Source organism: Leptonychotes weddellii, chromosome 1 (genome assembly GCF_054177405.1).
Source record: "Leptonychotes weddellii isolate Sample4059 chromosome 1, ASM5417740v2, whole genome shotgun sequence".
In the NCBI taxonomy this organism is placed as follows: domain Eukaryota; kingdom Metazoa; phylum Chordata; class Mammalia; order Carnivora; family Phocidae; genus Leptonychotes; species Leptonychotes weddellii.
The window spans coordinates 81512130-81526634 of NC_138369.1; the positions used below are offsets into that span (position 1 = coordinate 81512130).

Consider the following 14505-nt stretch of genomic DNA (forward strand, 5'->3'; position numbering starts at 1 on the left):
TTTTTTTAAAGATTTTATTTATTTATTTGACAGAGAGAGACACAGCGAGAGAGGGAACACAAGCAGGGGGAGTGGGAGAGGGAGAAGCAGGCTCCCCGCAGAGCAGGGAGCCCGATGCGGGACTCGATCCCAGGACCCTGGGATCATGACCTGAGCTGAAGGCAGTCGCTTAACCAACTGAGCCACCCAGGCGCCCTGGTGTAACCATTTTTAAGCATACAGCTCTGCGGCATTAAGTCCGTCCGCCCTGTTCTGCAGCCACCACCACCATCAGTCCACAGACTTACTCGTCTCCAACCGGCACTCTGAGCTCACTCACTGTGATAACTGCCGCTGCCCTCCCCCAGCCCCGGCAACCACCGCACCACGTTCTGTCCCTCGGAAGCTGACCGCTCTAAGTACCTCACATATGTGGGCGCGCACAGGACTCGTCCTCCTGTGGCTGGCTTCTTTCACTTAGCGCAGCGTCTTCAAGGTTCATCCGTTTTATAACGTGGGTCAGCATTTCTTCTTTTTAAAGACTTAATACTACTCCAGTGTATGTATATATACCACATTCATCCAGCAGCGGACACAGGGGCTGTTTCCACTTTCTGGCTATTGTGAATAATGCTGCTGTGCACACGAGTGTACAAAGAGCTATTCTAATCCATGCTTTCAGGTGTTGTGTCTTGGAGTTCTCGTGTGCCTATTTTTTCTGTTAGGCTAGGGCTGGAAGGCTCCTGAGCTCTATGGTACCACCCCCCTCACCTTACACCTGAGGAAACTGGTGCAGGTGGAGAAGGGGCTCGCCCGAGGTCAGACCTAGCTAGAGGCAGAGCCAGGCCTGGGGCCTCTTGGCTCCGCCGGGCACATTCCCCATCCTGTCCTGCTTGCCTCCTCTTTGACCCAGACCTTGGTCCTGCAGGGTAGGATGTTGACCACATCCTCTGCCCACTTACAGTAGGGGCAGGTGTTTCTGGGCCTTCCCTCCTCTACGGTTCCCAGTCCTGCCCTCTGCCCAGCCTTGCATCTTCCTTCCAACAACAGAGAACAGCAGTGGGCCCGGAATCTCCTGACACCTCTTCCCACTAGGGGCTCTTGGGCCCAGTTCTGCAGCCTCTCTGTCCCCCGCTCTCCCCAGCAACAGCTAGGTCTTTGCAAAGAGTGAAAACTCCACCTCTTCTCCTGCACCCTCAGAAGCTGGGAGGTTTCCACTCTGGCTTCTGCCCAAACCTCAGACACAAGTGCTGTTGTCTTCTTGGAGTGGCCTGGACCTGGCTTTTCCCTGAACACTTGAATCCACATTCTTTCTGGGGAGGGGGAGGGAAGGAGGACATTGGAAGGGCAGCAAGAGCAAAAGGAACGTCTATTAAGTGTATTTTTCTGGCCTAGAGGCTTTACTTGAGGGGCCAGCTTCCGAGTAAGCACTTCCCCATGGCTCCCCCAACTAAGAATGGGGTACAGGCAGAGCGGGCCTATCTTTCCACCTGTCCAGCCATCCTCCCGTTTTCCTGTTGGCAATGATGTGGGAGGAATTACCCTTTTTTCCTTTATGAGAGAACATGGCCACTGGCCTCAGATTATGAAATCCAGCCCTGCGGGCCTCTGCCTGACCCTTTATCCTGGTTCCATCAGCCATCACTGCTTGCATGCTTCCAGTAACGTGCAACTCACTGACCTCCGAGCTGCCTAGGGCAGCGCTTCCTGGTACACTGAAGCCAGATCGACCTCCCAAACCCTCTCTCACTGTGGCTCCTTCCCCTTCATGGCAGTGGGAGCAGTTCCTCCTGACCAGACTTTTCTGGAAGGCCAGAGCCTGTGCTCGGGGCTTTACAGGGATTGTTTTATTTCCCCCTTGTAACAGTTCTGCCACGTGGAGATTAGCGTCTCCAGCTTCCAGGGGAGCAGAGCCGGGCCTCCACCGGTGTGTACCAGCACTGCCCTACGAGTTGATCAGATGGTGAGCTACGTCTGTGCCATTGGAAGGTCGCTGCCGCCGCTGTCCTCTGTCCCCGAGGGCCCTTCCCTCCTGCCCCAGTGCCTGTCCCACGGCCCTCTGATCAGTCAGGGCCCTGCAGGGGAGGACCAAGATTCAGCGAGGGGTAAAGCATGGCCAAGGTCACACAGCTGATTAGAGCCCCTTTCCTCTGACCCCGAAGCGAAGGATCTTACTCTTGCCCTGTGCCAGCTAAACCCCACCTGCCAGCCTGGCTGCTGAGGGGCCCCCATCAGCCAGTGACCTAGAGTCAGCTCAGCAAGGCTGCGTGATGATGGCGTGTGTGCAACGCGCACACCCCCCCCACCCCCGTCAAACAGCACAGCACAGCCAGGAGTCAGTCTGGGGGTTTGCACCCCAAGCCCCAGGTGGGGTTCCTCTCACATTGCTGACAGGTCCTATACTCCTGCAGTTACTTTCGGGTTTTGCCCTGACTTCAGAACTTTATGCCGATTGCTCTTGGTCCTGTGACCTGTTTGGGCTGAGTGCACCAGCCAGGTTAATAAGTTTGAGATCTTACCTATCCACCCGTGCGTAGCATGATGCCACCTGCCCCCAGGCCCCAGTGCGGCCCCCGCCAGCCTGCTGTCACCCTGCCCTAGGTGTGAGTTCTTCTTTCCCTCCGGCACGGCCAGCCTCTGCACCAAGCCCATGTGCCCTCACTGGTGGGGCTTGTGCCTCAGATGGGATATACCCTCAGCATTGTTGCAAAGCGTAAATGAAGCAACATAAATGACGAGCTCCTTGAGGGAGAGACTGTGTCCTTTGCCCACCATCATATCTCCAATGCCAGCCTGGCGCTGGCACCCATTTACTGGGGGAGGGAGGGAATAAGGTACCTTGTGAGGGGCTTGGCACATAGCAGACCTCAGGAGATGCCTATCATTGCTGTGACTGTTCTGATATGATTTATAGTCCTAGTTATGATGGGGGCTTGGTGCTTTCAAGAACAGGCTTTATCCCACGTGCAGATGAGAGACCACCAATCCATCCGCCTGCTTCTGGGGAGCTCCAGGAGTGAGGCTTGAGCCCCTGACTTGGAGCTACCACCTCTCCTCTCCAGCGATGTGTGGATTGGCCCCTGAGTTTTGTGTACATGGATGTGTTCGCTAATTCACTCAACAAATACTTCTGGGTACCTGCCATGTGCCTGGCTCTCTTTTGGGCTCTGAGGATGCAGCATTTGACAAAGTCAAGTCCCTGCTCTCGTGAAGCTTATGTTAGAATGGGAGGGACAGAGCATAAGCAAATATGTAATGTGTCAAGTGGTGATAAATGCTATGAAGGAGAATAAGGCAAGGTAAAGGAAATAGACAGTGAGGAAGGGGTTGCTATCTTACGTAGGCTGGTCAAGAGAAATGAAAACATATCCCACAAAAACTTGTGCAAGAATGTCCAAAGCACCTGATAAGGTGGTGTTGGAGCAGAGATGTGAAGGATAAAGCTGTACTTATACCTGAAGGAAGAGAATCTCAGACAGCGAGAGCATCAGGTGCAAAGGCCCTGAGGCAGGGGTGTGCTTGGCCTTTTGGGGGAATAGGTAGGAGTCCAGGGCGCAGAGCAAATGAGGGAACACTAATAGGAGAGGTCAGAGAGAGAGCTGCGAGGCACTGATCTCATAGGTCAATGTAGAAAAATAAGCCATTGGAGGGTTTTGAGTAGAGGAGGGACATAGTCTGACTGACGTTTTAAAAGGAGTGGAGAATAGACCACAGAGGAACCAGGGCAGAATCAGGGAGACCAGTTAAGAAGCCAGGCAGACTAGGGCACCGCTGAAGGAGATAGCTAGAAGGAGTTAGCTTCTCGATGTGTTTTGAAGGAGGAAATAACAGGATTTGTGGATCGAGTATATGGCATGAGGTGTGGGTAGAAAGGGAAGAGTCTTTGGCCTGCACAACTGGTAGAATAGTTATGTTTATCAACATTAGGAAGACTGGTGAAAAGCAAGTTTGGTGGGAGAATCAAGAGTTTAATTTTAGACACGTTACATCTGAGATGCCTTTCTCACATACAAATAGAAGTCAAGCAGGCAGCTGGATGTTGGAGTCTGGAGTAAGGGTAAGGGGAGATGTATAGGCTGGGGATGGACATTTTGGAGTGGACATGTAAGCCATGAGATGAGAGATGGCCAACGAAGCGAACGTGGGTTTGAGAAGGGGTCCTGAGACTGAGTGTGGGGACCCACCATCGTTTAGAGGGTAGGGAGATGAGGGGACAGAGCAGGACCAGTCACTTCAGTAGGAGAAGAACTGAGAGAGAGTGATGTCCCAAGGCCAAGTGGAGCAGGCTTTCCAACCAGGAGGGAACCATCAACCACTTCCGGTGTCAGTAGGTGGCCCAGAGGGATGAGGACTGAAACGTGCCCGTTGGATTTAGTGACGTGGAGGTCGTTGGTGACTTGACAAGACCAGTCTTGATAGAATGACCAGCAATGAGAGTCTGATTATAGTGGGTTCAAGAGAGAGTGGAGGGGAGGAAGAACAGGCAGTGAGAACAGACAAGTCAAGGGGTGTGCCTGTAAAGAGGAACAGAGAAAGGACAGAAGCTGGAAGGAGATGTGAGCTCAAGGGGCGGGGTTTCTACTCTTAATTTTTTTGGCTTTATTTTTTTTTAGGCGAGAGAAATTATAGTATGTTTTCATACTGGTGGAAATGAACCAAAAGAGAAATGGGTGATGCCAGAGAGGGAAGGGGCCCCAATAGTAGCAGTGTCCTTGTCTGGGTGACAGAGGATGGGACCCAGTGCCCGCTGGAGGGCATGGTCTTGGACAGGAGCAGGGCCAGGTCATCCCCCACAGCAAGAAGACAGTGGCGTGTGTTGCAGAGAAAAGGGGGGGGGGGTCCTCCTACAAGTGTTTTTAATTGAGATGTAACTCACCTGTAAAGTATACAATCGAGTGTTTTTTAGTGCATACACACAGTTGTGCACCCACAACTGCCGATTGATTCACAAACCAACAATCACTTGGGTCACCACGGATTCCTCAACATTTCCATCGCCTCTCCCTGGAAAGCTCACCCATTAAAGCAGTCATTCCCCATTCTCCCCTCCCCCTGCCCTAGCCCCTGAAACCTCTGATCTACTTTCTCTTTCCGGATTCGCCTGTTCTGGACATTTCATGTATATAAACAGCACCATATAGTAAGCGGCCTTTGAGACTGGCCTCTTTCACTCTGTGGACTGTTTTCAAGGTGCATCAACATGTAGCCCGTATCAGAATTTCATTCCTTTTTAGACGTGAATAATATCCACTCATCTGCTGCTGGACATTTGAGTTGTTTCCACTTTGGGCCTTTGGGAATAATGCTGCTTTGGACATTCTTGTGCAAGTTTTTGTGTGGCTATGTTTTCACTTCTCTTGGGTATGCCCCTGGGCATGTAACAGCTGGGTCAAATGGTAACTCTACCTTTCGCTTTTTGAGGAAACTCGAAACTGTTCTCTGCAGTGGACGCGCCTGCCTCCTGTGGTGTGTGAGGCTCCCGCTGTCTGGGAGGTGGGTTGGTTTGGAAGCTTGTGGAATTTAGCTGGTGATCTCTGTTTCACACCCTCAGCTGGGAGTAGAGGCTGGAGGAGAGGAGGCGGTGGGAAGCGGTGGCCCCGGGAGTGGGAGGGGACTGGATGGGGATGTGTTCAAGTTTGTTGGGTGTTCGAAGGGCCCCAGAAGTTGGTGCTAGGACTTTAAAGGGAGCCAGGTGCAGAGCCATGAGCCCTCTCCTCCCAGCTACGCGTGGCCATGCAGGGGCAGGTGTGGAGTAGGTGGAGGGTTTGGGGTAAGCAGGTGGGGTGGGTGTCAGACATATCGCCTCCAGGCCTTTGTCTTCTGTCTCTGTGGACCTCAGGTGTTCTGTCCTCACCCCCTCCATTTAGACCACCTCTTCACAGGCCTTGGGGACCCTGCTGGCTCCTCGCTCAAAGACAGGCTGGTGCCAGGAGCAAAGCTTGGCCCCAGACAGCCTGGTATTCCAATCTGCCTCTCCTGCTCTCTAGCAGTGTGAACCTGAGCAGGTCACCTGTGAAATGTTGCCTCCCCCCACGCCCTGAGTGGTTGTGGGAAATGGCCTTGTAGGCCAGCGCTTTCTCTCCCCGTTTCTGTCCATTGCCAGGCCGCTCCCAGGCTAACCTCTCTCTCTGGGACGTTCCTGGTGACACAGCTGAGGCCCCCCACTGCCCCCTCTCTCTTTTCTTCTCTTCCCTCCCTAAAAGTGACATTTGTTTGGGGGTGAGGTGTTCCCAGCTCTTCTGAAAATTCCACAAAGCCGTGGACCGTCTCCCTGAAATAATTGGCACCCACACATGTGATGTGTTTACCAAGTCAGGAAATCTAGGGACCTCATGAAAGGGTATCCCAAGGCCTCCTCGCGCCATTCCCCCAGCTGCAGGAGGGTGGCCTCGGGGGTAAGCATCCCCGGGGGCTGGTGGCCAGCACTTCTCCTCTGATGCTATCCTGAAGTCAGTCGAGGCTGGGACCACTGCCAGAGGGAAGCGTCCCCATTGCCAGGGAGCCAGCCACATCCGCCCCAGGAGTTAGCCCCCTCCCCCTTAGAGAGTCCCAAGTGGCGTGGCTTTCCACACCCTGCCAGTGCTGTGGAGAAGAAAGCAGCCCTTTTTCTGGAAACAGTGCATGGTCAATGGGTCTAGCCCTTCTGCCTGGCACCCAGCCTACTCCATACACACTCTTACCCAGAATGGGGAACACAAGAAAAATAGTCAAGTGCCCTCATCACTACCCATGCTCAGCTAGGTGCCATATTTTTATTTGAGTCTTCTCCTAGGAAGAGCATAGGCTTCCCCACCTGACTCTCCTGTAAAATGGGCATGATCACTCCTACCTCCCACCATGGTCCTGTGCATTAGAGAAAGGTAGAAAACATGAGGCATGGTCCTTGGAGACATTTTATCTCTAGAAATTGTCATCTGTGTTGTTTCATATTCCAGAGCCCTTACCTCACCATGAGGGGTGCACTGAACAAGTGAAAAAGTCACTTTTTCATGATTTCCCTTAAAGTTGGCAAGGGCTGATTGGACACAGCAACTGCATTTCCTGTAGTGCGCACATGATTTGTCTAGTCATTCTGCAAGTATTTTTTGAACCTGCACTGGGTGCTGAAGCTTTCGAGAGACCGAGGGAAATGAAAGCCTGGCTCCCCTCCCATCCCCCCCCCCCCCCCGTAGAGCTCCACCCCACGGTGGGGAGCTGCGCCAGGCCTAGAGGCAGTGACTCGGAAAAACCCACAGAACTCACAGAACCCAGGACACACAAAATAGGACAGGTTCAAAGACAGAGGTCAGGGGCTGGAGCTCTCAGGAGAGGAGGCAGAGTGCAGCCGTGCTGGGGGAAGTGGGGGGAGGCTGGGGTGGCTGGTGACAGGCCATTCTGGTTGGAGGTCATGGCTTGTGCAAAGGCTTGGAATTGAGACACAGCCCGGCTGGTTGTGGGTGGCCAGACCCACACCCTCTGGTTGAAGATAAAAGACTGGATGGGCAGGGACAGCTGGGCCTTGGGGAAGTTGGAGTGGCCTCCTTCCCAGTGTGTGGCCTTGAGCAGATCCCTTCAACTCCCTGGGCCTCAGTTTCCGCATTTGTTCTAGGCCATGAGGAGGATTCAGAGGGTGTGTGTGTAGAAAACCCAGCACGGGGTCTGCTGCCAGTAGAATGTGGTGGGCAGGACTATTTTCAGCCAAAGAGCTCAGACTGTACCCTGGGCTGCTGCCAGTGTCCCAGCCCCGAGCCCATGCCAGGGTGTGCCTCCCTCCGGCAGCCCTGAGGAGGAAGAAGAGGAGGCAGAAAAGAAGGAAGAGGAAGAAGGGACGGGGCAAGGAGGAGAGCTCAGCTGGGACCCAGGCTGGTGCCCCCACACACTGGCTGCCCGCCTGCCGGGGGCCCAGTGCCACGCCAGCCTGTGGGGCTGGGCTTCTGAAATCCACACGATCTAAGAGCAGCCTCGGGGTTTCCACTTAAACCCTCCTTAGCCGCACAGCTGGCCCCATCAACCTCTGGGTGGGGAGACTGGGGCAGGGCAGACAGGTGCGCAGCACTGACCCCCTCTCTCTCCAAACTGTCTTCTTCCTCCTTCCACAGTCTGGCTGCCTCTGGCTGTGTCTCTTTCCCGTCTTCTCTCTCTCTCTCTCTTTCTCACACACACACTGGCAAAACACCTCTTCTCCCACAGTGACTAGTACTTTCTGTCTCCGGAGTCCTCCTACCTTCATGACATCAGGATGGGAAATGCAGGCGGCATCATAATTTCTTAAAAGCCTAGCTGCCTGTGATCTTCAGCCTCCCTGGGGCAGAGCCGCTGACAAGGGGCTTGTGCCCAGGCACTTCCAGGTGTATGTGTGTGGAGGGGGGCGACGAACCCCAAACCAGACTAGGCCCAGCTCAGCCCCCACCACGTCTGCACCTCCCAGGTTGCACCTACCCTGCTGGGGCTCCAAGGTTTAGAATTTCTACGGCGCCCTCCACTCTCCTCTCTCCCCTTGGCCCCCATTCCCCGTGTCCTGTGTCCTCCGTGTCTGCCCATTCACTGTTTCCTCTGCCTCTCAGGCCCATCTGCCTTCACTGATGCCCTGGTTGCCTCTGCCCTGGCCCCTCCTCCACCTCCTCACAGCCTCCCCCTCCAGGCCCTTCCCTCTCCGGCTGCCACACTCACCCCTCTCTGACTGCATCTCTTCCCTCTCTGAACCTTTGGTAGATCCCCAGCACCCACTAAGTTCAAAGATTTTAGTTCAGGATCCAAGAGGCCCAGCCTCTAGTCTCCCTGTCTCCTCTCTCCCACCTGCTCCCCCATCACAGAACTTTTATGCCAGCACACCGACCCCCTTTCCTTCCCAGCCTCCAGGCCCTTGCTCATGCTGTTTCTCTGCCTGGAAGGCCTTCCCCAGACCCTATCTTTTTTATGTCAAATGCTTTTCTTTAAAGGGCAGGATCAATATCCCCTCTTGGCTAAACCCTTGCATTATCCCCTCCAAGCTGAAGGGACCTCCCTGCCTGACCTAGATTTTCCCAAAGTATGTATCACTTTCTGTCCTGTGGTGTTATTTTTCTTTAAGTACCAGCCCAGCTAGCCTCTAAGTACCTTGATAGCGAGATGCAGCTTATTCTTTAACTACCCCAAGTACCAAGCAGAGTGGTGGGCACTGAGTATGTGTTTAGAAGAGGGTTGGCAAATGGATGACTGAATGCACCTCTCTGGGTCCCACACGCAGGCTGCTCCTGTCCCCAGAAGGTGGGGCAGGCCTGGCCGTTAGCCCACAACCACATGCCACCCCGTCCGCTTTGTTACTAGGAGTATGCTTAGGCTGTTACAGTGAGCTGGAAAGTTCCTTTATTTTCCAGGCTCTGGAGCAGTTTATAGATAGATAATAAAAAGAGCTTTGTGCCATTCATGGGGGAGATTTGTCTCTTCAATTTCATCGATAATCATTGGCCTATTCAGGTTTTATATATTTTCTTGAGCCACTTTTGTTTATTTATATTTTCTTAAATTATCATTTCATCCAGAACTGAAATTTTTTTGCTATGAAACTGCATATAGTTTTCTCTCAGAATTAAATATATGTCTAGATCCGTAGTCATAGGCCTTTCCTCATTCCAAAGGCTTATTAGTCTTTTTTCTCTTTTGTCGCTGGTAAGAATTGCTAAAGGCTTTTTTTTTTTTAATTGGTCCTTTCAAAAGTCAGCTTTTGATTTTTAGATATCTACTACTTTTCTTTCCTCTCATTTTCTTAATTTCTACTTTCATTGACGATTTCTTCTTTCTTTGGTTTTATTTTTCCTTTCCTAGCCCCTTAATTTAAATGCCTAGATAATTTTCAGTCTCTCTGGTTTTTGGAAGTGTATTTAAAGCTGTAATTTTCCTCTGAGTACCACTTTGGCCTCAAACCAGAGGTTTTATTATTGTTCATTGTTGTTCAGTTCTAAATTGTTTGTAATTTCTGCTTTGCTTTTCTCTTTAACTAGAGCATTATAGAGCAGTATAGCTTTTTAAACTTCCAAGTGGATAGTTTTTATATTCATGTTGCTGTTAATTTCTGATCTTACTGCGTATAAGCAAAACATAGCCCATGTGACATCGGCTTTCCGGAATTTGTTGAAATTTTTATTTATGACCTAATATGTGGCCAATTTTTGTGACGATTTCATGTGTGTTTGAAAATGCTTATTTACTGTTTGAGTGTAAAGTTTGTTCTCTCAGATTAAGTTGTTTTGGTTTTTTTTTTAAAAGTAATTTCTACACCCAACATGGGGCTCGAACTCACAACCCTGAGATCAAGAGTCGCATGCTCTTCCAACTGAGCCAGCCAAGCACCCCTCTCAGATTAAGTTTTAAAATTGCATTATTTGGATCATTACTTTTCAGGGGGCCAATTGTTCTGTCTCTCTAAGAGAAGCCTGTTCAAGTTCTCTCACAGTGATTATGGGATTTGTCTATACCTATTGTGTTTAAAAATCAGATTTTTATACATGTGTATTTTAGAAAACATTCTTATATGCTTATGATTCATGACTTTGGCACTTCTTGATGCTTGTACTTTTTCCCATTATAAATACATTGGTTTGTCCTGTTCAATGCGTTGGCCTTGAATCCTATTTTGTGGATGCATGTGGCTGACATATCCTTTTTTACCCTTTCACTTTTCATTCTTTCTGTGTCATTTTGTTTTATATGTGTCTTTTGTAGTAGCAGACAAATGGATTTTATATTGGGTGTCTGCTTTAATGGGTAGATTTAACCCATTTGCCTTTACTGCTGTTAGTCATAGTTAGATTTACATCTGCCATCTTCTTGCATGTTTCCTTTTTTAGCCTTCTGATTTTTGTGTAGTTTGTTTTGCCTTTTGTTGGATTGGTCCTGTTTACTTTGTTCTGTTGTTTTTTTTTTTCCCCTCTGATGACTAGGAACTTTTGAGTTTTATTTCTAGTGGTTATTCTATATACATACATGTGTTTGTGTGTGTATAATTCTATTTTTTCTATCAACATCTGGATGTAATTATTATCTTTAGCCTCTTCCCAAATGAGGCGAGAAATTTAGTAGTAACTTACTTTTTCCCAGCCCCTACCCTCACATATGGATCATCATAGATTTTAGTTCTAAATTGCCATTCGTTTTCTTTAAATTGTGTAACGACATTTATTTAAACTTAACTTAGGTTTGGCTGTCTTCTTTGTTTATCATTGTTTATAATGCCACTCATCTTTTTCTTTCATGGATCTATTTTTCACTCTGCTGAAGTATTTCCTCCAAGAATTCTTTTAGAAAGCATGGATGATATTATTTTTAAGGCAGTCAGTGTGTGAAGTAACCATTTTTCCTTTCCAGAGGGTCCATTTTGACTTTCAGCTCCCCATTGAATTGGGTTTTTAAAATTCTGAGCGATCATATTTTCACATATCCTAGATCTCTAGTTTTTGTTTTGGACAATACACACCTTCAAAATCTGTGAATCCATTAATTACATATCACCTGAATGTCTTCTGCTGTTCTATTCACCTTCCCATCCCTTCAGCCAGATCTGTGACATTTTCATCTGTTTTGCTGGTGGGATTTATTTAGTTGCCCTTGGTCCTTACCCAACGTGACACCAACTTCCACCAATAAGCTTCAGCTGGCTATATTGTTCTTCACAGTATATACTTGTCTCCACCAGAAACTACATTACTCATTCATTTGTTCGCCAATCTTCCTACTAGATTGTGAGGCCCAGTAGAGCAAGGATTTTGTCTCATTCACTCTGGATCTATAGTGCCTAGAACACTGCCTGGCACATAGTAGGCTCTCACATATTTCTTCAGTGAATGAATGAATGAACAAAATTGGGTAGGCTTTACATTCATTTATTCATTCAGCTACTATTTGAGTTCTGTTGTGCCAGGTTCCAAGCAGACCAGTTCCTACCTCTGGAGCTGACAGTCCAACTGGGGGCCTCTTAAATGCGCAGGAAGGACAATGTGCCATAAAGGGTTTGTACAGGGGTGGGGAGAGTCCCCGGGAGCTCAGGCAGCAGAATGCAATGAGTCAGAGTCAGCTGGCCAAGGTAAGGGGAGCAGGAGAGCAGGGGTGGTTGGGGGATGGCCTAGAGGTGGAGAGAGCACCCCAGGTAAGGAGAACAAGCTCGCACCAGACCCTCCTATAGGGCTTCTTTGTGTCAGGCACTGCTCCAAGGGTCTTAGTATTGTTTTTAAAGATTTTATTTATTTATTTGACAGAGAGAGAGAGAGAGAGCACAAGCAGGGGGTGGGAGGCAGAGCGGCAGGTAGAGGGAGAGGGAGAAGCAGACTCCCCGCTGAGCAAGGAGCCCGATGCGGAACTCGATCCCAGGACCCTGGGACCATGACCTGAGCCAAAGGCAGATGCTTAACTGACTAGGGCCATCCAGGTGCCCTGGGTCTTAGTATTTTAACTTAAAACAACCCTTAGGATTCTCATCGTGGAAATAAGGGCACAGAGAAGTGAGCTTGCCCAGGATCATACTCTAGGAATGAAGAACCAGACTCAGCCCAGAATCTGGCTCCAAAATCTATAGCCATTAGCTCCACTGCCTCCAGGGAGAAGAAAAATGGGTCTGTCAGAGAGTGGAGTGAACTAGGAAATGGGAAAGGCTGGATGGTGAGCAGGGGTTTGCAGGATGCTTCGGGGCTTTAGCAGGCCTGAGGGGGTCAGGCCTGTGCATCTCAAAGGAGAGCCCCCAGCAGGGGCTGTGGCCACTCTGAAACAGCCTAGGGGGAGGATTTTATCTCAGCAGGAAGGAAGCTGAAGGGGTGTGGGCTTCCGGAGTCCAGGGGTGGAGGGGGGGAGAGGGGGATGGATGTGTCGGGAAGAGAGCCTTTGCTGAGATGGTTCCCCCCTCTTTCTCCCCAGCTCTTCCTACCACCCCGTGATAGCCCCATCCTAGGGCCAAGTGATCCTGGCTCTCAGAGGCCTCTCCTTCCCTGCGCAGCCTGCCTGCTATCTGTCCGCACAGGGACTGAGGACCCTACCTGACCAGCCTTTTCAGGGCTTTCCCAGTGCATGTCCTGGGGCTCTCCTCCCTAGAGGCTGCAAGGTAGAGGCATTGTTTCTATCTTATATAGGAGGAAAAGGGGCTCAGAGAGTCAGGTAACTTCCTTGGAATCAGTTTGTAAGGACCAGCAGGGATCCAAGCCCGGGTGTGGGGGTCCCAGAGGGGTTTTGTGGCAGAGCTGATCACTGGCTTTATGAGGCTTTTCTGTAGACAGGTAAGTCCCAGGGGGCAAGTAGGTTGGAATCAGCAGGTCCACAAATGAGTCTGTTCGGGCCTCACACTTGGAGGGGTCTGAGGCCCTGCTGGGTCTGGAAAGTCATGCAGCCTCTTGGGGCCAGCTTGGCTGGAGCCACCGTGGGGACAGCAGAAGCAGCATGGGGGTCTGCAGGCCATGGGAGCTCCACAAGGGGTGGTGACAGCCCCTGAGTGGCCTCATCCCACCCCAGTTCTGGACACAGCCGGGCAGGAGGAGTTCAGCGCCATGCGGGAGCAGTATATGCGCACGGGGGACGGCTTCCTCATCGTCTACTCAGTCACGGACAAGGCCAGCTTCGAGCACGTGGACCGCTTCCACCAGCTCATCCTGCGCGTCAAGGACAGGTAAGGGCAGCTGGGCCAGGACGTCCTAGCTCCTGGCTCAGAGCGGCCTCTGTCTGTCTGTCTCTCAGAGTCTCAGGTGAAAGCTGAAACACAGAGGGGCAGAGCTGAATTCACACATTGGTCCCTCCGCCTCCTACCCCAGTTCTTTCCGCAGGGCCAAACTGCTTCCAGGGCCTTAAGTCAGCCCCCTCCCATCTCTCCTAACCAGTCCCCACTGATGGCCCCAATTTAACCAAATTTTATCACGTTCAAAAAAAAGTGAATTTCCTCTCCGGTATGCGTTGGAAGTGGTTACATCACATTTGACTGTGAGATTTACAAGCCCCTAATCAAAGGCTCATTTTTTTTCCTTAGCATTATATGGAGTAATTATTTAAATAATTTGTAGTTTCTTTTAAGCCTAACTGGTCTTTTCAGTTAATTCGCTCCTAAAGAGGCCACATAGGAGAGTAAAAGGACAAATTAAGAAAACAGCAAGCTTTGAACAAATCTCAGTAAATTCAGAAAAATCCAGTTAACACCTGTTCCAATGGCAAAGTGTTAATAATTTTACCAGGTAAAGGGATTCACACTCACACACACTCACATATATACATAAAACTCAGAGCCGTAAATATAAGTTAAGCCCCTGACTATAGGAATTTCAAAAGAGAAAACATAAATGACTCTGAAGTAGGAAAATATTCGACCTTTGGCTAACCCAAGTGCAAGGGAAAATAATAAAGTATTATTTTTCACCTGTTAAATTATGAATTTTTTAGATGAAAATGCCCAGTGATGTTAAAGATGCTATAAGACTGGCATTTCTTTCACCTTTGGACAGCAATATGGCCACATGCGTTGATGGGACTCTTTAAGGCAGACGTGCCTTGTGATCCCACCCTTCCTCTCCTGGGAGCCATCCTGCTTTTGCAGCTGCCATT

The 14505-nt window shown here is 50.1% G+C and overlaps 1 protein-coding gene across 10 annotated transcripts in view; it reads left to right on the forward strand.

The window, feature by feature from the left end:
- Window positions 1–14505, forward strand: part of MRAS (muscle RAS oncogene homolog) — a 53076-nt gene that overhangs the window by 29040 nt on the left and 9531 nt on the right. For all 10 annotated transcript variants that reach the window (XR_014147253.1, XR_014147252.1, XR_014147258.1 and 7 more), the window contains exon 3: window positions 13429–13582. Coding sequence is in view for 6 of the 10 variants with exons in the window: in XM_031035079.2 (XP_030890939.1) it covers window positions 13429–13582 (154 nt within the window). In the remaining 4 variants the exon portion in view is untranslated. The remainder of the gene's footprint in view (window positions 1–13428; window positions 13583–14505) is intronic.